Source organism: Octopus sinensis, unplaced genomic scaffold (assembly GCF_006345805.1).
Source record: "Octopus sinensis unplaced genomic scaffold, ASM634580v1 Contig17506, whole genome shotgun sequence".
Classification (NCBI taxonomy): Eukaryota; Metazoa; Mollusca; class Cephalopoda; order Octopoda; family Octopodidae; genus Octopus; species Octopus sinensis.
Genome location: NW_021835116.1, coordinates 10914 through 34055, shown reverse-complemented (window position 1 = coordinate 34055; position 23142 = coordinate 10914). Strand labels below are relative to the sequence as shown.

General features: G+C 37.9%; 1 protein-coding gene across 1 annotated transcript; it reads left to right on the top strand.

The window, feature by feature from the left end:
* Positions 1–587: 587 nt before the first annotated feature.
* On the top strand, positions 588–21273 carry LOC115231127 (protein mono-ADP-ribosyltransferase PARP14-like; the record flags this gene model as incomplete). The annotated part of the gene is made up of 3 exons (XM_029801212.2): positions 588–1726; positions 7535–7783; positions 21094–21273. Coding segments are annotated over exons 1-3 (1507 nt in total), but the record flags the coding sequence as incomplete, so codon positions are not given.
* Between the last annotated feature and the right edge of the window lie 1869 nt (positions 21274–23142).

Below are 23142 nucleotides of genomic sequence, written 5' to 3'. Positions count from 1 at the left end.
ATTTATTATAATTAATAGAGATAGTGTTTACTTAGTATCAGTTAAATGTTGATTATATTTTCCTGTTTGCTAATGTATTATAATAATAACATATCACTTTGTCTTCAAATATTTTTCTGTCTTTACCCACTGAACTCCCCAGCTCACCCCTAATTCCTCACCAACGAAATTATTTTATCTTTTTACTTTTTCATAATTTAGTTGTGCTGGACGTTTGTAGAAGACGACATCAATTGGAAGATGTGGAGTTAGATGTTCAACCGTTCTGGGAACCATCTGAAGAAAATACCATTTCAAGCCAGCAAGTCCATGACTATTTACTACCTTCCCAGTTCCATCTGACTTTCTTACAAAACATAAAATCAAAGTTAATGACCAATTAAAGAAATGGGCTGAAGTAATTTGGAAAGATTCCAAGTTTAATAAACTGAAATTAAAATATTCTGAAGAAAATTTTGAGGAAATTGAAAAATGTTTGGAAGATTTATTAAATTCCATTACTATTGAAACTATTGATGTTCCAACTGATATTTTTGAGGACATTGTTAGAACATTTAACAGTGAAGCCGACCAAAAGGTATTTTTTATTTTGATAACTGGAATTTCCAAGCTCATATTTTGGGATTTGATAAAAGTAATGTAATTAAAATGAAAAAGAGACTTTTGGATAATCTTAGAACGGAACGTGAGGATGATTTAAATATTCACGAAAGACGTATTCTGTCTGGTCTCGAATTTTTTGAGCAGGCAGAAAGACAATCTGAAGATCTAAAAGTCAGAATTTATGGTAACAAAGTTATTTTTAAAGGCCACACTTCGAAAATAGCCGAATGTCAAAAGGATATGAATAAAATACTTCAGTCAGTTGTAAGATCGAAACTGTGTTTGCCTTTAAATACTGGAATGATCATAAATAAAAAACCAGTGAAAGAATATCTTGATGAAAAACTGAGAAACAAGAAATGTATCGGTTCATGGGAAACGGGTGATGGTGATTCAGTATTACTTCATGCAAGTGATAAAACACATCTTTCACTTTTGGAAGAAATCATGAAAGAAACTTTTGTTGCCAATACACTGGATTTTGTGGACAAAATTAAGGATACTCCAAATCATGTAAAGTGGCTGACATTAGTTAAAAGTGTAAAAGAAGAGTTTCTAGATTTCTGTTTTATTGGAGAAAAGTCTATTGTTGCTGTTGATGCTGTAGTTAATGTTATAAAAAGCGAAATTGATAACTTTGAGCAATCTTTAATTTACGAATCTTATATATCGATGAATCTTGCACATTTCCTCTTTCTTAAAGAGTTCAAAGAACAGGAAATCAATGACTTTAGTGAGAAAAATAAAATTAAGAATGTGTGTCTGAAAGATAATAAGTTACACCTGGATGGAACACAAGAGCAAATTAGGAAAATGGAAACATTTATAGAAAATTTAAGGAAAGATATCAGCTCAAAAGATGCAACATTTAGATCTCAAGAAACCCAGAAAAGTGAAGAAGGAAACAATTTCTTATGGGAAAAGCAGATGAAATCTGAGAGTAAAAAGTTAAATTCAGATTTAGGAAGTGAAACAGTTGAAATAGTTAATGTTAAGTATAAGAACTGTGAAATAGTGTTGAAGGAAGGTGACATCACGACTCTGGACACAGATGCTATTGTTAATGCTGCAAATGGCAGACTGGAACACTGGTGTGGGGTTGCAGCAGCCATTGTGCAGAAAGGTTAGTAATACCATTTTTTATAGTTAATGTTTCTTTTTAGATCCAAGTGTGGTTGAGAAGCTTGCTTCCTGACCTTGTGGTTTCAGGTTCAATTCCACTCACAGCATTTTGGACAAGTGTCTTCTGTTATAGGTCAATGGTTGGCCAAAGCCTTGGGAGTGGATTTCGTTGATAGAAACTGAAAGAAGCTCATCGTGTGTGTATGCATGAACATGTTAATTTTCTTTTAAAAAACGTTACTTGTGTAGATGCATTATCTTTTTATAATTATTCTTTTTATCTTATTATTTGTGTGCATGTGTGTGTTAATATATTTGAAAAACAACATAGCCATTAGATTTATATAGACAATGCTTTCAATACAGTTAGTGGTAAGTAGATTAATCTATTCTTAAACTTTCATTATTACTAGTGAGAGTATGATATGCTAAGAAGTTTATGTGTAGAAGTTAAAACTTGAAAATTTTATCAATACAAAAATTGCAATCAGAATTTCCAGTTTTATAGGATTTAGCATGTCTTATGATTTCCCACTTTAGGTTATAATTTTTATTATTGTCCTTTAATTCTCAAATAAACTTCTTTAGACTAGTATAAGGTAATTTACTTCTGTTTCTAATTGTGCAATCATGGTTTGTAATATGCATTTTTATGTAATTTTCTGTAGATCCTATGTAAAAACAGTTTTTACCCTCAGCTTCCACTTTACTTCTATATACTACATTCTTTTTATTTGTAACAATTTTTAAACAAACAGTTACCCTTAAATTTGCAGTTACAATACATATTTTTATTTTTATTGGCCCTTATAGACCTGCTTTCAGTATTATCATTGCTCAAAGCTTTAGTATTCTGGTTACAATAGGATACAACGTTCATTGTCTCCCTTCATACTTTAGAAGATTTCTTTTTTTATATATTCACTATAATCAGAATTATTTTTGTTGTCAAGTAATGCGTCATTACTAAATCTAACTGTACTATTACAGAAATTAGTTAACTGTTTATTGTTAAGTGAAAATATAATCTGGGAAACATTGGTCGAGACATAAAATCCAACACAGAGCCTGCTAGGATTAATTATGTCATAATACTTCATTTCCTTAGAAAAGTGATTTGTAAATAGTTTATAAAGAGATTAAACTAATTACTCTTAATTTATTTGGCAAATGGAATAATTAACCAAATAATTTATAAGTTTCATTATAATTATGTAAGTGTTAATCATTTTATTTATATATGGGGTATGTCATTTAATATCATCTTTACTTTTATGAATATCGTAGAGGAATGAAGCAATGAATCGTTTTTCATATTTAGAATATCATTGTTATTTAGTTTATACTTATTTTTATTCTTACCCTTATTTCTATTTTGTTCAAATGCTTTTAATTTTCTGTTATATTTAAATTATTCCCTGGAGCTTATGCTAGGTGCACAATATTTTGACTTCTGCTTATGTCCTGCCCTCCCAAGTGCCATGTTGTAAAAGTCCACATTTTTGTTGAAAATCTCCTCATTTAGCCATAAAGTTGAGATTCTTCTAGATACATTGTAAATCAAAGAATTTGTAATAGATCTTGGATGATTACTTCCAATATTTGTATATCTAAAGTTGGTGTTCGATTTATGTAATGGTTTGTGGTTGCCAATAATGAGGTTAAGGTTAACATCTAAAATGTTTACTGACTCATTCTCAATGTCAATAGTTTTGGAGAGTCCAAAGTTTTTTTTTTAAATCTATAAAATTTCTTCTACACATTTCTAATTTTCTATTAGAAAAGTTTCTAAGAGCAAAAGGGTTTATCATCCCCATACAAACCTCCGCTAAGTTCAGGAAAATCTCTACTTAAATTAAATAAATATATATACCTACTAGATCAGTGACATGTGCAAACTCCTCAGATCCCATTGTTATATGAAAGCCATCATTATTAACTTTTTAAATCCAATATTTGTTGTGAAATTCAATAACTATTTTCGTGACAGCTAAAATTATGTTAATTTCTTCCATAGTTCATTTAGAGTTTTTCTCAAAAACAAAAGAGCCTTATTTAATAATATATGGTTAATAGAAGAATAATAATTATCTGTATGAATTTGTAAAAATTTCTTTCTTTTTTATTATCAATTCCATTAAACCAATCAGTTACTTTTTATGTATAGACCAAAGCTTTAATTTTATCATGTTCTTAACTGCAGGTACATACTTATCTGTACTGGCGTAGTTTAGCCTACCTAAGTCTGATTTACCTGGGCAAATTAATCCTACTTTAGGGTTGTCATAGAAATTCTCCTTATGGTCTTTTAGCATAATCCTAGGTTTCTTTGGAACAAAAGGTTTAGTCCTATCATCCAATTTGTAATCGGTCATTATCTTTATCGATATTAGGTTAATAGTTCTCAATATATTGTTGTGGTTCGGCTAGTACAGTATTTCTTGACCTACTTTGTTGAGAGTGTAGACAGAAAGTCTGGAATAAAAAGCTACAGCCCTTTGTTTACTGGAAGAGTAATGGCTTTTGGAGGGACCTTTGGCCTTGTGCCGGTCGATTAGGGGTCAGAGAGATGTGAGGGCCGAGGAAGATAGAGTAAGGAAGAATCTAGTGACAGTGAAGAAGAGGAGGAGGAAAGTAGTGAGAAAGACAGAGTAAGGGATCTGAGAGCAGATAGAGAGAATATTAGCAGTGCTAAGACAGATTGAGGGGTGGTGAGAGAGCAAGACGTTTGGACAGTCGGTATTCGGTCGTCAAGGCGAGGAGTCGGTATTCGGTCGTCAAGGCGAGGAGTCGGTATTCGGTCGTCAAAGCGAGCAGTCGGTTTTTGGGAGTTGAGGCGAGCGGTTGGAATTTAAGCAGTCGGCGGTCTTGGAGTATTGGGACAGAGAGAGATATATACAGAGGAATAGGCGGCGATGGAGATGATGTACAATATGAGGCGTTGGCTAATGTAAGGTACGTGAATTGTGTATTGATATGTGAAGAAAAAGAAGGACAAGGAACTGATGTATTGAACAGTGAAAAGAAATGAGACAGTGAAAAGAACAATGTGAATTGTGTAAAGACATTGTGTACAGTGTTGTGATTTGAACATTGTATAATGAACATTGAACTGTTAGGCCTGTAATGTCCTTTGAACTGTATATGACTTGTTGATGTGTTTTGAAATAGAACTGTGTCTTCGGACGTGTACTCTTGAAATGCTGATGTATTGAACTTGATGTGTTGTTACCGGACGGTTATATTGTTACTTGCATGTTTAAATGCTTTGATCTGTGGTATACCTGTATGATGTATTGAGTTGTCACGTGCATGTCCTCTTTTAAATGTATCTGAAATGTATTTGATGTTGTAACAATTGATTGTCATATAAACTAGTTGTTAAATGTAAGCCAGTTGTGCCTTGCCTCTTTGTGTCTCTCTCGATTGCCTCTGTATCTCTTCGTGCTGCTGCTGTTGTTGTTGTATCTCTCTCCTCTCCTCTCCTGGGTTCCGTAGCGAACTTGCCCGTTCGGGCGAGCGATGGCAGGTGATTCCGTAACAATATTTTTATTATGTAACTGCTAGTAATTTCCTTTTTTTAATAGTTCATGATACTAATATATATTTCAGATATTCCTAGTCTTGTCCAAGTGTACAATAATACCATCATTTCTCTTAAGTTCCAAGATTAATGTTTTAATCTTTCTCAAATGCATATTTCCTCGGGGGTGGGGGGTATTTTTAAGATTTAAAATTTTTTAGTATTTTGCACGACTCATCTTCAAAGTTTGCTTGGTGAATATTTGGTGGTGGGTATCTTTTTGTTGTAAACTTATTCAACAGTGGTACTCCTTTGTCACTTTTGGTCCTTCCCTGCTTTCCCATTTTCTTGTCAATAAGTCTAGGGATGAACTCCATTGTCTTCTTTTTCTAAATCAAATCCTTGATTTGAATAAATTGATCTGCTTACCACTAACTGTAGCGAAAGCATTGATTGTACAAATCTAATGGTCGTGTTGTTTTGCAATTATATTAACACACACATGCACATAAATAAGATAACAACAACAACAACAATACTAATAATAAAAACAATGCATCAACACAAGTAAGGGTTTATTTAAAAAACATTAACATGTGCATAACTGTGGGATGGGATTCTTTTTTTTCTTGATTTCTAACCCTAATGAAATGCTCAATTGATGTTATTTGTTATGGGAATTTCTCCATTTTCTTTCCTTATACATAAATGATAATATACTCTTTTGCATCAATGAGAAGCTAACATCTTTTTTATTATCTCACCGACACATTGGATAAAACCGTGGAACTTGGATGCTAACAGCCTTTTGGGAGGTATATACATACTCAATATATATATATATATATATATATATATATATATAATATATATATATATATATTATATATATATATATATATATATATATATATACATATATATATGTGTGTGTGTGTGTGGGTGAGTAGCCAGGTCTTGACAACACATGATGGTTGTAAATGAACATAAAAATCACTCAAGTGATGTCCAAAATGATTCAGAGTGTTTCAATTGAAAAAACATATCTGAATGTATTAGACAGTTTTTGTTTAAAAGGCGAAAATATTTCTGAAATACTCGCCTAATATGCAAGGACACGTTCCCTAGGATACGGTAATTAATTATATTGTAGGAAAGTAAAAAGTAAAGGGAAAAAATAGAATCAATATTTATGATTTTGTTTGGCTCCATGAATTCAATTTTTTTTAAATGCTTTTGCCAATTGCTTGATACAAGAAAAAAGAAATTTGAAAATCCTGACCAAAACTGAGAAATTCTAACTTAACAAGAAATATAGAAAGAGAAAGTTGTGTTTATTTCCACCACGTGACACTTATTATCACACACACACACACACACACAGACAGATACACACATACGTTGATATATCCGTGTGTATGTGTGTGTGTATTTAAGTTTTTGTTTACTTATATACATCAACAATTTGATAGAAATAACAGCCAAATCTCTGTCATACTATAGGGGAAAATAGAATATTATTGATTTTCTTCGACTCCATGGTTTTAAATTTATTTTTAAATGCTTACTTGATAGCAAAAAAAAAAAGAATTAGAAACATCCTGATTAAAACAGAGAAATTCTAACTTAACAAAAAATATAGAAAGAGAAAGAAAAGTTTGTATTTGAAAGCCAAAAGATGTCTTTTTGGCTGACGTGTAATTTTATAGTTAAAAAAAATTCAAAATTTAAGCCTTGGAACATAAGACTTACCATGTCATCAGGTGTATGGCCGAATTCAAATGGGTAGAAGACCTAAAAGAAATGTGTGTGCATATGTGTGTGTGTATTTGGACGTTTAATAGCCAGGGGTCAATTTCAGTTTAATCGTAGAAAGGAATTCAAATAATCAGCCACTCTGAAAAGACAGCTTCATGCTGTCATCTCTCTCCCCCTCTCTCTCTCTCTTTTTCATTCTGTCTCTTTCTCTCTCACTTCCTCTCTCCCTTACATGACACCCAGCATCAAATTTAAGTATCTTAATTTTCTCATTAAGAGTGTTGTTGCTTCAGTGACCCAGAAGGCATGGGTATTGAGAAGTAGTAATACAACACATAGGTCGTAGTTTCAAATCTCTCCCGGAAATTACAAGAGACCTACTTAAAAAATTTTATTTAAGCAACAAAACTTCTTTCAAGAATTTCTTTCTCTTAAGCATGACACACGTGTCATGTGTGGCATATTAATATTATTGACATATATTAACATGTATTAAACAGGAACATAAGAAGGCAAATATCTTTGCAGGTGGGCCTGAAATTCAAATTGAATCTAACAAAATTATGAAAAAAAGAAGGAGTGAACTGAAAACTGGAGAAGTAGTGTCAACTAAAGCTGGTAAACTCAAATGCAAGACTATCATTCATGCTGTTGGACCCGTTTGGAAAAATGGATGGGATCAGGAAATGGATTACCTTTCAGTATCTGTTCGAAATTGTTTGGCAGTTCTTGAAGAAAAGTCTTATACATCAATTGCAATTCCTGCCATCAGTACAGGTAAGAATTTACCATTTTTATTCTGTTCAAATTATTTTGTTTTGAAATAAGAATTACAATATTCAAATATCTTCAGTTTGTTTCATCACTACTCTCTGTCCATGCTGGAGCAGCACTGCCTTGAAGAATTTTTAGTCAAGTGGATCAACCTTAGTGTCCTTTGGCCTGCACTAGGGAGTTTTAAGGTGAAGTGCAGTGCATGCAAACTGGCCCCACCCTTTAAGCACAAGGTTCATCTACCATGGCCTAGCGAGCTGGGACGGTGACATCGAGATCCTCAGGACGTAGGTTTCAAGTCAGAGTTATCCTCTCCTAGGAGGGTTGCCAACCATGGCTGACGAGCCCCTCCTGCTCGTGCCATCCAAACCATGGTGAAAGAGAAAAGGATCCATGGTTTTCAGTAGGCGTATACTACCTGGTTGCCTATGCCGGAGTAGGGGATCAGCTTAGGAGACCCCACCCGGAGCCTTTGACTAAAAAGTCTATCTATAAGGCAGCAGAGTGAGATCAGAGAGTCACACCCATTGAGTCAATTGAGTGCTACTGGTAGCTAAATACAGGGACGAGTCCGATAGCCGACAAGTACCGCGAGGGAAAGTTGAAAAGAACTTTGGAGAGAGAGTTCAAGAGACCGTGAAACCGCCCAGGGGTAAACGGGTAGGACCGCTCACCGTGATCGTGAGGGGACTCACTCCGCTGCTTCCCGCCGAGGCGCCGTCGTCATCGACGAACGCGCCGGTGGCGGTCATCTGCTGCCTCGTCGGCGTTCGATTTCCGGGGTGCCGGCATCGGACGCATTTCCCCCCCGATCCATCGTCGCGACCCTTTATGCTGTCGGGCCGGCAGGCGCGCGGCGGCCGCAGGTCGCAGACGAGAGCCCCACCACTGCCGCTTTTGTGGTGGCGGTCGGTGGGATCCATGCGCTCTTCTCGACCGGGCCCGTCGCTCCACGTAAAGCGCAGGTACAGCTAACCGACGGAGATGGGCAAATGCACCTCACCTTCAGCAAGAACGACGCAGCGAGTTTTAAAGTATGGTACTTATTTTATCAGTCTCTTTTGCTGAACCTCTAAGTTACATGGACATAAACACACCAACACCAGTTATCAAGTGGTAGTGGGAACAAACACATGCATGTATATATATCATCATCATCATCATTTAACATCCGTTGTCCATGCTGGTATGGGTTGGATGATATGACAGGAGGTAACACACTGGAAGGTTGAGCCAGGATCCAGTCTGATTTGGCATAGTTTTCTATGGCTGGATGCCCTTCCTAATGCCAACCACTCCAAGAGTGTAATGGGTATTTTTACGGCCCACTGGCACAGGTGCCATTTGCGTGACACCAATATCTGCCATGACTGCGATTGTGCTCCACTTGATGGGTCTTCTTCTCAAGAATGACATAATGCCAAAGGTCTTGGTCATTGCCTCCGTGAAGCCCAAAACTCGAAAGTAACTCAGCCACTTTGCCGCCATGGAACCAATGCTCAAAAGGAACTCAGCCACCTTGATTCTGTGAGGCCCAACACTCGAAAGGAACTCAGCTACTTTGTCTCTGTGAGGCCCAATATTCAAGGTTGATTTTTTTTTTGTGCCACCAGTATGGGTGCACTTGACTTGATGAGTCCTCTTAAGCAGAGCACATCATCAAAGGTCTTGGTCACTAGTCATTGCTTCTGTGAGGTTCAAGTTTCGGAAATCATACTGGCTTCATTTCTCTCAAGCCTACACATGTCCTCAGCTGTTACAGCCCATGTTTCGCTGCCATACTGCATTGATATTCACACACAGGCAGTAAACAATCTGCCTTTTACTCTGAGAGAGAAGCCCTTTGTTGCCAGCAGGGGTTGCAGCTCTCTGAACTTTGCCCAAACTAATCTTATTCTCACAGCAATGTTCTTGGAATAACCACCTCCACTACTGACCTGGTTGCCTAGATACCAGAAGCTATCTACTACCTCTTTCTGTTGACTACCTGGCAGTCGATGAAGTCTATTTTCCACACATATTCAGCATTTATTACGCCTGTACAACTCCTACATACAAAGGAAAGTTTCTCTGTTAACCTTCCTTTGATGTTGCTGCACCTTTTGTGTATTCAAAGCTTACACTAGGTGTATCTTGTGAAGTTTCTACCTACATCTTTTCTACAGACTGAGCAGGGTCATCTACCTGAAGGGATTTGTGATCTGTCTGCCTTAATACTTAATATGACTTTGGTTTTTGCTAGGTTAACTCTAAGGCCCTTTGATTCTAGACCTTGTTTCCATACCGGGAACTTCCTCTCTAGTGCAGGTAGTGATTCAGCTATAACAGCAAGGTCATCAGCATAGAGGTGCTCCCAGGGGCTGCCTGTCTCAAATTCCTCTGTTTTTTCCTGGAGAACTATGATGAACAAGAGAGGGATGAGCACCAATCCTTGGTGAACCCCTACTTGCATCCTGAATTCTTTGCTGTACTCGTTGCCCAACCTAACCTTACTGATTGCATCCCTGTACAAGGCTCGTACAGCTCTCACCAACCACTCATCTATCCCTAGTTGCTGTGTTGACCACCAGATAAGGGATTGGGCGCTCTGTCAAAAACTTTCTCCAAGTCAACAAAAGCCAAGTACAGAGGTTTATCTTTGAAAGGAATTTCTCCTGCAGCTGTCTTACCAGAAATATAGCATCAGTGGTGCTTCTCCCTGGCACAAATCCAAACTGCATCTCATCTAGATTCTCTCCCAGATTAATTAGGCTAGGACTCTCTCTGCAATTTTCATCACCTGATCCACGAGAGGTTTCAGTTTCTGTCTACCAGATCCACTCACAGGGCTTTGGTCAGACCATGGTTATAGTAACATAATTACTATCAAATAGGAATGAAATCCAAAAAAGTCCGATTTCAAATGAAAGCATATACTTGCTCCAATGTTCATTGATTCCATAGAAAATAATATGCATGGAGAGTGTCAATCATGAGTATTCAAGTACTCCTGTTTGATTATTTCTGTCTAACCTTATTTTCTGGGAAAGTTAGTTTGGTGCAGAACCTGTATGAGTTAATTATGTAAAGTAGTGGTCATAACTTGTTGAATTTCAAAGAGTGTTGCATGCATATTGTCTCTGCTTCTCTTTCAAGCATTTAGTTTTGGTGAGAATTTTTCATAAACAACCATTGTACAGATACGTCATGCCAAACTGTATGGCATGTTCCATTTGATGTGTGAAGGACGACAAAAGTAGAAGTTGAAGCATCAATGTGTGACTGATTCTTTTTCTGTTGTAAAATATATCTGTTGTGACTGTGGAGTTGCATATTTTTATGTGAATCACTGGGATTGGTAAGTCATTATAGTTGGTTTCTGCTTTGAATTTGATAGATGGCTGAAGAATGTTGAGGATGTTATTAAAAATATTCATAGATCATTATTTGATCTATCCTAAAAACTGAAACAGTCATCGAGGAAGGGGCTCCACTTTTCAATGGCATCTTTCTTGAAATTTTGGTCGAAAGCCTTTTCTACTTACTTGTATAGTTTTCCTTGTAAGAAACCCATAATGAGGTTAGCATATGAGGGTGCAAATTTCATCCCCATTAAGAATATAAATGATGAGTCAGCATTTAGAAATAAATCTTACTTCACCCCTTACAGGGTTGGGGAGTGACAAACGTTTAGATACATATATAGACGCAAATTTCCAAATTCACTCTCAGAGCCTGTAAATGCAAACAGAACATTTGTTAAGAAGCAAAGGAAGCTTCACTAACACTAACTGAAGAATGCCAATTGACTCATCCTCAAAGATGCCAATAAGGATGGGGTGATAGTGATTATAGAGAGGGACGATTACAAAGACAAAATATTGGAATATCTAACCAACTAAAAACTACTATAAGAAAGACAGAACATTAATTGACCAATACCCAGACTTCTTCATAGGTAAGGAAATAAAATACTTATGTAAATCAGAAATTTAAGACTGTAATTTTTACAGATTACTCAAGATCCACTGAAACTTTTGTTTGAAATCTCAATTTTGTAAGAATTCTCAATTTTGTTAGTATTCCCATTTTTGTGAGGAGCCTCATTCTTGTTAGAAGACCCATTTTGGTATTATTTCGGGGGAAAGAAAATGATGTAAAACAATGCAATCTTCTCATCAGGGGAAAAAAGAGGAACAAAACACATCAATAAGCCATTTTAACTGAATGTGATTACTGCGTATATGATGAAGGAAACCTTGGCAAGTTACTTTTTTTTTTTTAAATCGTTAATAGGTTTAATGTGAAAGGTGATTTAGAGAAAGAGAAGGAGGAGAAAGAAAGAAATTAGCAGAAAACTAAGAGAAATATAGTGTGATAGGTGAATGGGAATAAAACTTAAAGGTATGGAAATAGATATATGTAGTGGAAATGAAATGTAAGAAGACAGAGGTTGTATTTTATGGAATGGTAGTAATTACTTATAGGAACTAAAGGTATGTTTTTGCCAATGTTTGCAATGATGAGCATGTTCTTTAAACATATTTACAAGAGAATTCTCCGAGAACAGAATAAGATATAGTTCTTCGTTACAGAGCGGAATATGGAAAAAATCTAGATAGAATATTCCATTCCAAATCCAATTGTTCATTATGATTTTTGTTTGCAATTTTCAACTGTTAATTTTACATATATGTTGTTTGACTTTCATTGTCAGTTTTTTTTTTCTTTTAAAAATACAGTAACCATTTTTTTAATTTATTTTTTGCCAAATAATTGACTATGGAAAATTTTGAACCACCCCCATTTGTGGAGGAGGCAAGGAGTTCTGCTTGGAATCCATGATAGAAAGACAAACAAGATTTCAGACATCCTCAATGTCAGTAGAAGGATGGTGGAGAATGTCAGAAAGGAGCTGGAAGATACAGGATTCAACTATGAGGTGACAGCAGTGAGTAAAATCCATGATTCCAGAATGCTGGAATTTAGGAGATCATCAACAATGATCCCTGCAGTTGAATCAGTGCCGTTACATGGTAGAAAGGTGTGAATGAAAAGTTCATCAGGCTGGTGCTGCTGAAGAATATTCACTACTTTTCATACAAGATGAAGAAGGGACAATTTCTGTCAAAGACAATTCAGGGAAAGTGACTGAAACACACCAAGAAGTTGATCAACAAGTTGAAACAGCTGCTGGAGCGAGACATTTTGTGGTGCTTCTCTGATGAGAAGAGAATTTCTGCCAAGACCTGAAGACCAACTCCCAGAACAACAGGTGACTCACTGTCTCATCCAAGAGGAATGCAGAAGACATTTCCAGCGGCAGTCATGGACTTTGGTTTTATCAGCAGTGAAGGTGATATCATGCCACCCTACTTCTTCCCTGAGAGCCTCAGGCTGAACACTGATGGCTACATCCGTGTTCTGAGCAAAGCAGAGAAGCCATGGATTAACCAGGTAGCTGCAGGGATGCTGTATGTGTTGCAGCAAGATGCTACACCTTGCCACAGCAGTCGGAAGATCCAGAGTTGGCTCTCAGAGAATTTCTTTAAACACACAGCACCTGAGATTTGGCCTCTCAACTTGCCTGACTGCAAACCCCTTGACTTCTTTGTGTGAGGCACATTGGAGTGAGAGACGAAGAAGTCCAGCTGTGACACAGACAAGCTAAGGGCCAGAATTACTAGGACCTTCAGGAGATTAAAATGGGAGATAGTGACAAAGTCCTGTGACCAGCTCTGAGGTTGCCTGGAGGCTGTCATTGAGATCAAAGGCAGGTTCATCATTTGAAATCAACAGAACATGTCATGAAGACAAACTGACCCAAATTTGATGAATATATCTCCAAAAATAGAAACACTGAAGTTCATTGCCGCATTAAAGTGGCCGCTCTATGTTACTACTAGTTTAGTTAGTTAGTTAGTTAGTTAGTTAGTTAGTTAGTTAATTTGGATCAAAAGCAAATAGCAAGGCCATGTAGGGGGACATGGAGTTAAGTACAGGGTGGTGTTCATGTAAAGAGTTCAGGCCACTTGAGGTCCAGGGAGGCTTTGAACAAAGCGGTCGTCGGCATCTTCACCATCTCGTCTGGCAGCTTGTTCTATGGATCCGCAACCCGGACGGAGAAAGCTCCTCTCCTTCGATTGAGATGAAATCGTCGCAGGTAGAGCTTTTCGGAATGACCCCGCAGCCGACGCTCTGGAGCAGGAGTGAAGAACACTAGGCAGATCTTTCACCAGCTGGTTATTGGTGCAGCATCAGAATATCTGCTACTTTCCATTGCTTCTTGAGGTTTTACAACTAGTTACTTTGCTAATAAAAACATTGTTTTATTTCTTTCTGATACAGTCACCCTGGAAATAAATACTGTCCATACCCACATCATCATCATCATCATCATCATCATTATTTAAAACCCATTTTCTATGCTGGCATGGGTTGGACAGTTTGACTGAAAACTGGTAAGGCCAGGGGCTTTTGGTTGATTTCTATGGCTCTATGCCCTTCCTAATGGCCACCACTCCACAAAGTATATCAGGGGCTTTTCATGTGGCACCAGCGCTAGTGCTTTTAAAGAAGTGGTACACATTTGTGTGTATGTGTGTGTATACATGTGTGTGTGTGTTCATATATGTATATATATATATATATATATATATATATATATATATATATATATATACTCCGGTATATATATCATCATCATCATCGTTAAACGAAGATGATGATGATGATGATATATATACCGGAGTAAACACATAAATGTGAAACAAGGTGGAAAAAAGGGTACTCAAATACCAGTGGTAGAGTAATATGCTTTATTTAAAAGCAGCAGAAAATTCAACAAAACCTGTTACTCTGAGTTTCACGTTCCCATTCGTCGGACAGATTCTAGCAAAAACTGTCCGACGAACGGCAACACGAACTCAGAGTAACAGGTTTTGTGGAATTTTCTGCTGCTTTAAATAAAGTATATATATATATATATATATATATATATACACACATATATATATACATATATATATACACATACATATATATATACATATACATATATATACATACATATACATATATATGTATGTATAAGCATATATATATGTATATATGTATATGTCAGTATGTACATATACATGCATGTTTGTGTGTGTGTGACTGTGTTAGTATCTGTTTGTCTTTTAATCACATGATATTTGTAAACAAGGATCACCATCATACAAGCAGTGTCATCCATTTCAAGTCTACAATGAAAACATGTCTGGCCATAGGGCAATATTAGCTTCCTTGGTGTGGGGGTGGGTGATAGGAATGTCACCTAGACATAGAAGATTTACCTCAACCAATTCCACCTGAAGCATGGAAAAGGAGATTTTAAAAAGATTATTATTATTATTATTATTTATTAAGTTTGCACAGCTTCTAACGCTGGAGATGTACTACAGTGTCAGTTGTTTGCTACCAGTGAACTCAGGTTACACCTCTTATTCTTTGGAGTATTTGAGCAGTTCCAAGCAATGCTGTTTTCTCCACCCTTATTGCAGCCCCTATTTGTTTCATATACTTCTCAAGATTTTTACTCACTGTTCCCAGGGCTCCGACAATTATTGGTACCACTACCACCATTTTCATTGACCACAACTGCTTAACTTCCCAAGCTAACCTGTCATACCTATCGATTTTTCTTTCTTCCTTATTGCATACCTTGTTGTCAGCTGGGTATTCTATATCTATGATCCAGTATAGATTGTTTTCTTTCTGAATTAAGACTATGTCCTGCTTCCTATTCTCTATCTCATGGTTGTACTGAATCATAAAATCCCACAGGATCTTTGCATTTCTATTTTCCACAATGCCTTCAGGCTTGTGGTCATACCAAGTTTTTGCTCTGTCAAGTCCATACTTGTTGCAATGTGTCCAATGGATGAGCCTTGCTGTATTGTTGTGGCATTTCTTATATTCCTTCTGGGCTGGTAATATACCATACAGTTTCACAGTTTTGTCCTCAGATTCTACACTTATCATTTTCTACTGTGTTGTCTATTCTGTATTTTATGTAGTTTGTTCATGGGCAGCACAGACTAGAACCTCTGTTTCTGGTTTTAAATCACTTTTAGTCATCCACAGCCATCTTTTTCCGCTGTCTGTCTTATCTTCAACATCCCTATGAAATTGTCCATGCATTCTTTTCTTTACCCACCTATTTTCAGTTTCATTCGTTTTCAATTTCTTGTATAGTGCTTTATCCTTGCAATCTTTCATCCTACACAAGCCTGAACTTCTTATTTCCAATAATAGTGGTTCTGTGGCATTTTTTACATACCATACTATGTTGCTTTTTTCTATTCTAATGCTGTGTTCGCATCCAATAAGTCCTCTTCCCCCTCTTTTTCTTTGGATATACAGTCTGTCTGTGTCACTTTTTGTGTAGAGTGCCCCATATGTAGTTAGCAACTTCCTTGTCTTTCTGTCTAAGCTGTTTAGCTTGCCTACTGTCCATGCGATTATCCCCGCTCCATATCTAAGGAGTGAAACTGCCCAGGTGTTGATAACTTCAATCATGTTTTGTCCATTAATTTCGACTTAAGCATCAGTCTCAGTCTGCGTAAGTACTGGACCTGAAATTTTTCTGTCTTTCTTTCTCCATCAATTTGTCCATTTCCAAAATCTCCAAGTACTTATAGTCCATCTCTTCTATTTCTATCTGCTTCATAACCTCCCCCAACAGTATTGATAGCCCATCCATACATTTGATTTTGCTTCTCTTCAAAACTAACACACTACACTTTCTTAGTCCAAACTGTTCTATTTGTAATAACTGGTAGAGAAAACAATAATATATATATCATTATCATCATTGTTTAACGTCTGCTTTCCAGGCTAGCATGGGTTGGACGATTTGACTGAGGACTGGTGAACCAAATGGCTGCACCAGGCTCCAGTCATGATCTGGCAGAGAGAGAGAGAGAGAGCTAGATGCCCTTCCTAATGCTAACCACTCCGAGAGTGTAGTGGGTGCTTTTACGTGCCACCGGCATGGGGGCCAGTTGGGCGGTACTGGCAACGACCTCGCTCAAATCTTTTACACATACCACCGGCACAAGTGCAAGTAGGGAGATGCTGGTAACAATCACACTCGTATGGTGCCTTTTACGTGCCACAGGCAGAGAAGCCAGTTAGCCACCCTGGCAATCATCATGGTCGGATGGTGCTCTTAGTGCTCCACTAGCATGGATGACAGTCATCGAATTTGATTTCGATTTCACTTGCCTCAACAGGACTTCGCAATCACAGTTTAGTGTCCAATGAAGGAAAGGTACGTATAAGTGGGCTGGTTACACCCCTGGCATAGGCCACGGGTTATGGTCTCACTTGGCTTGCCGGGCCTTCTCAAGCACACCATATTTCCTAAAGTCTCCGTCACTAGTCATTGCCTCGGTGAGGCCTAATGCTCGAAGTTCGTGATTCACCACTTCATCCCAGGTCTTCCTGGGTCTACCTCTTCCACAGGTTCCCTCAACCACTAGGGTGTGACACTTTTTCACATAGCTATCCTCATCCATTCTCGCCACATGACCATACCAGTACAGTCGTCTCTCTTGCACACCACATCTGACGCTTCTTAGGTCCAACTTTTCTCTCAAGGTACTTACACTCTGTTGAGTATGCACATTGATATTACACATCCATCGGATCATACTGGCTTCATTCCTTGCGAGCTTACGCATGTCCTCAGCAGACACAGCCCATGTTTCACTGCCATGTAGCATGGCTGTTTGTACACATGCATCATACAGTCTACCTTTTACTCTGAGCGAGAGGCCCTTTGTCACCAGCAGAGGTAAGAGCACTCTGAACTTTGCCCAGGCTGTACTTATTCTAGCAGCTACACTTTCAGCACACCCTCCCCTGCTACTGACTAGGTCACCTAGGTAATGGAAGCTATCAACTACTTCCCTAACCCTAATCCTAACTACTTCTAGTTTCCCTGGAATGTGATGGAAGTTGTTTTCTGCACATCTTCAGTGTTTATTACTCCTGAGCATCTGCCACATACAAAAACTATCCTCCCAGTTAGCCTTCCTTTGATATTGCTGCACCTCTTATGTGTCCATAGCTTACACTGGATACATCTTATAGAGTTTCTATCTACGCCTCTACTACAGATCGAGCAGGGCCATCTACCTGAAGGGATTTCTGGTTTACTTGCCTTCCTACTTATTAGGGCTTTAGTTTTAGCTAGGTTGACTCTAAGGCCCTCAGCATAGATGAGCTCCCAGGGACATCTTGTTTTGAATTCCTCTGTTATTGCCTGGAGGACTATGATAAATAGGAGGGGACTAAGGACCTATAACTCTACCCAGAATTCTTCACTGTACTCGTTGCCAACCATCACCTTACTGATAGCGTCCCTGTACATGGCTCACACAGCTCTTACTAATTTCCTCATTGACCACCAGATAAGGAATTGTGGGACCCTGTCAAAGGTTTTCTCCATGTCGACAAAAGCCAGGTACAGAGGTTTATCTTTGGCTAGGTATTTCTCTTGCAGCTTTCTTACCAGAAATATAGTATCAGTGGTACTTTTCCCTGGCATGAACCCAATCGGCATTTCATCTAAACTGACCCTCTCCATGACCTTCATTAATTAATCTAACAACTTGATACCTCATTAATTATTTGTATCTAATGCATCACCATTTCTTTTGTAGCAGTTGACTATTATGCTGCTACACCAGTCATTGGGTATGACTCCTTCGTGTATCACCTGGTTAACTATATAGGTGACTAGGCTATAGCAGATACTGCCAGATATTTTGAGTATCTCTTCCTCATGGACCGGGGGCTTTCCCTGTCTTAATTGCTTTATCTACCAAGGTACTGTAAACATGGATAGCTGGTCCCTCTGTGGGGTCGACATTCGGCAGACTCTTTCTCCCATTCATTCTCTTTATTCAGCAACCTTTTATAGTGGCATCTCCAAATCTCTCTCTATGCAGCCCCATTTAGTGCAAGTGAACTATCATCCATGTGAACACATTTCTCTCCTACAACATCACGATTCTCTCTCACACACTGTCTTGCAACACGAAATACCTCAAGCCTTTGGTCTTCACGGCGCAGAACATTGGCAAATATTTTCTTATCTGCTTCCCCTCTGGCTAAATAAACCTGTCTCCTAGCTCCCCTTCTGGCAGTCTGATACAATTCCCTGCTACCACCATTCTTCCAGTCCTTCCAAGCCTGTTTCTTTTCTCTAATAGCCCTGTCAACAACATTGTTCCACCACAACGTTATTTTGGCTCAAGATGGGACTTTACACCATCCACAGATCTGGTCAGTGGCCCTCAGCAGGTTGTCCCGTAGAAACCTCCAGTTGTCTTCTACATCGTGTGAAGCTATATCCCCTTCTATTTCGTCAAAGGCTTCAAGTAATATTTCTCTAAATCTCTGTCCATTTGCAGGATCTTTAAGCTTCCAGACCCTTCTCCTCCATGCTGGTCATCTTCTGGGCATCCATTTAGCCCTGATCCTGAAGTCACTAACTACCAGTCTATGTTGTGGGGTGCATTCTTCGCCTGGGAATGTTTTGGCAATTATAAGCAGCCATCTTTCTCTTTTTTGGTGAGGATATAGTCAATACTGCCAGAACAGTAGGTGACTAGGTGACTGACAGGTTTTTCTGAAATAAGTATTGCAAACCATAAGATCATTTGCATCGCAGAACTCCAGCAGCCTGGTTCCCTCCTCATTGCAAGAGCCAAAACCGTAGCCTTCACATATGCCATGGAAGCCCCTGGCATGTTGTCCAACATGTCCATTGAAGTCACCAGTCACAAAGAGAAGGTCTCTGTCATTCGTCAACGTGGTAATCTGTAAGAAGGTGTCATAGAATCGGTCTTTCTGTCCATCGGGTAGCCGTGGCTGAGGAGTAAAGGCTGAGATAATGGTTGCTAACCCATGACGAAGCACTAATCTAATCTTAAGTATTCTGTCACATCCTCTGACTACCTCAGTTACCTTATCTAACCATTTTCCTGCAAAAAGTATACCTACGCCCCCGACCCCATGTGTGTTCCCAGCCCAGAAAACCTTGTACCTGTGTTCTTTGCCTGCGAGGTACCTAGCAGAACCTCCTCTCCACCTTACTTCTTGGATGCAGCACATATCAACACATCTCCATTCAAGCATCTCAACAATCTCACCAGACCTACCTTTCAGTTTGCCAACATTGAGAGTGCCAACCCTGAGGGTATGGGAGGTATGGGCCCTTGAGACCCTGGGATGGGGGACAGTAGCGTCATGTACCTGAAAAGAGAGCTCACATTTGGCAGAATTCATAAACAAACAATAGCCTTAAGTTCCACCTGCGTACACTATCATATTTTTGCACTATATGATCACTACCTTATATAGTAGGGGGTGGAGATGACATAAAGCCTTCAGAAGTGTTCATGGGAGGCAACCAAAGGATGACAAAAAATAGGGACTTCCGGTACAGGTGGATGGGGTGGAAGGGTGGGTGCACCGCGAACTAGCAAACATGGATGAGAGCATCTCCTGCATACGTATTCTTTCGGTGGAGGTATTAAGAATCGAGTAGGGGAATCCGAGTACGTGCGCTAGTTTATATAGGGTGGTGGTGGTGGTGGTGGAGGAAGTAGGAAGTCTTGGTGAGGCAAGTGGTACTCGAAAGAGAGATAGAGACACAGAGAGAGAGAGAGAGAGATGGTGAGGCAGAGAGAAGGAGGGGGTCAGGACACGAGGGAGAGATATTCTTTTGGGATTTGAGTGGCATAGTTAATTAAACAAGACAGCAAATGTTGATAATAGTAAAATAGAATTGAAGAATCTGAGAGCCAGTCTAAGACAAAATTAGAGAAATAAGTGACTGTGTGATAGACTTGAATAGATGAATGAATGAATATGTTGCGGTTAAGGGAAATCCATGAACTAAGGTTATCTTAAGGCAACAACATCGTTGAATTTTTATTATTATTTTTATTATTATTGTTATTTTTTTTTTAACTAAACAAACAACAAAGAAAAGAAATGTGTTCAACAAGAGAGAGAGAGACAAACTTAGACCTTATTAAATACCATTGTATATTAATGGGGGTAAAGACCCCCCTTCCTGGTCATCAATGGCCATGGTATTGCACCTAGAAACTTCCCCTCTGTCTATTAAAGAATCTTCTTCTAAATGATGGAATTGTATTGTTTCTTGGTATTGCAGCTGATAAATTACTGCAATAATATCACAGGTTAATTATATATATTTTGAGTAAGAACATTTGTTGGATTAAATATGTTGTATATTTTATTTATAACAGGTATTTTTGGTATACCCATAGAAGAAGGAACCAAATGTATAGTTATAGCTATAAAGAATTATCTTGATGCTTACTCAAATTCTAAAATAAAGCATATTTGTCTGATTGACGTACGGAAGGAAGTAATCAGAGCTTTTAAGCTTCATCTAGAAACAGTGTTTGGAATCAGTAAAAGCAGAGGTAGGACTTGTTATTTGTTTGATATTTTAGTGAAAATTTAAATGATTTATTTCAGGTGTTAATTAAGATTTTTTCCTCCTCCTTCAGTCAACTTTTATCTGATTCCTATTATTGGTTTATGGGCACAGCCATGGGTTTGTGGTTAAACAGCTTCATTTCTAACCATGTTGAATCCCTAAAAGTGCAACCCCTCCTCAAATCGGTAGGGTGGTGTAAACGGGCAGTGTCAGAGCTATGCCATCGGGAACTTTGGTTCCTGGTAGGGCCACCCATGGTGGATTGGTCTGGCACCGTGTGGTATTAGGGCCGCAGACTGGCCAACGGGACTCTGGTGAAAATTCCAAGAGGCGTCTGATCGGCAACTGGCAGCTTCCAGGTCGTTCTGTCCCTGCATTTGTGGAGACTCTGCGGCAAACAATGCATCCCGTCACTCGGGATATACATGTGGGATGTCAGGGACCGCTTGTGAATTCAATTTTCCCACAAAACTTCTTCTATGAATCCTACTACTACCATGGCAATAAATACGAATACGAATTATCTACCTATGCAACCAATCAACAACCCTGAAACTGCTATGGCTCTTCAAACTACCCCTGGAGTAGTCCTGTTCTTTAAACATAGACAGAACTGAAGGTACCGTGCTGGAACATCAGAACCCTTCTCGACAACGGTGTCCAGGCGCTAACAATGAAGGCTTTGCACAAGTACTGCGTGAATATTGCTTGCCTTTCAGAGGTCCGACTCGCTGATGTTGGCCATCTTCCTATTAAGGTGCCGGGAGGGGATGTCAGTTATTACCTGTATCATAGTGGCATGACCGACAACAGTGGTCTTCATAGGGTTGCTGTGGCACTGAGCCCTGACGCGCAAGCGGCTCTGCTGGCGTGGCAACCGATCTCACACCGACTCACGCTGGTTCGATTGAGGCGTCAAATCGCCAATGTCAGTGAGATTGCTGTCTATGCGCTCACTTTCTATGGAGACATTTAAAATTTCATATGTCTCCATAGAATAAAGTTCTATGGAGACATATGAAATTTTAAAACATAGGAATAATACAAACATATTAAATAACCGTTCCGAACTAGGAGTATTTTGTATACATTGTGCTACCCGTACGTTTAAGTATTTTAAATAATAACATTCTGACCATACCTAAATTTTCAAATCCTAATATTTTGTAACCAAATTAAAAAATTAATATACCATACTAGCTTTTATTTAACCTGCATAGATTACTAAGAAATTTCATTATATATATAAATCTGAATGTAATGAAATTAGAATTTTTTTAATACTCTCCTATATAGGATTGAAAAGAATTCTATATATCTAGGGAAATTACTTGGTTCATCTTGATTACCTCCCTTCCATTACTTTTTAATATTGACTCCTGATATATTTAATAAATTGATAAAGTTTTTCTCCACAGTAAGTAAATATTATGTCTAACATATTCTTTTAATTCGACTCATTAATAAAATAAATCACCATTTACTTGCTAATTATGATTCTATATTAATAGAAATGGAGATATATAGATATGAAATAAGTGCAAAAAATTCTATATATCTAGAGAAATTACTTGGTTCATCTTGATTACCTCCCTTCCATTACTTTTTAATATATCTTATTGACTCCTGATATATGTGCTAAATTAATAAAGTTATTTTTTTTCCACAGTTATATTATGTATAACGTTTTCTTTTAATTTAGCTCATTAAAAAAATCACCATTTACTAGCTAATTATGATTCTATATTAATAGAAATGGATATATATATATTTATATTTATATAAATATGAAATGATTTCTATATTTTCTATCCTTATATAAGATACTAAGATTTATTGAAATCCTTTAGAA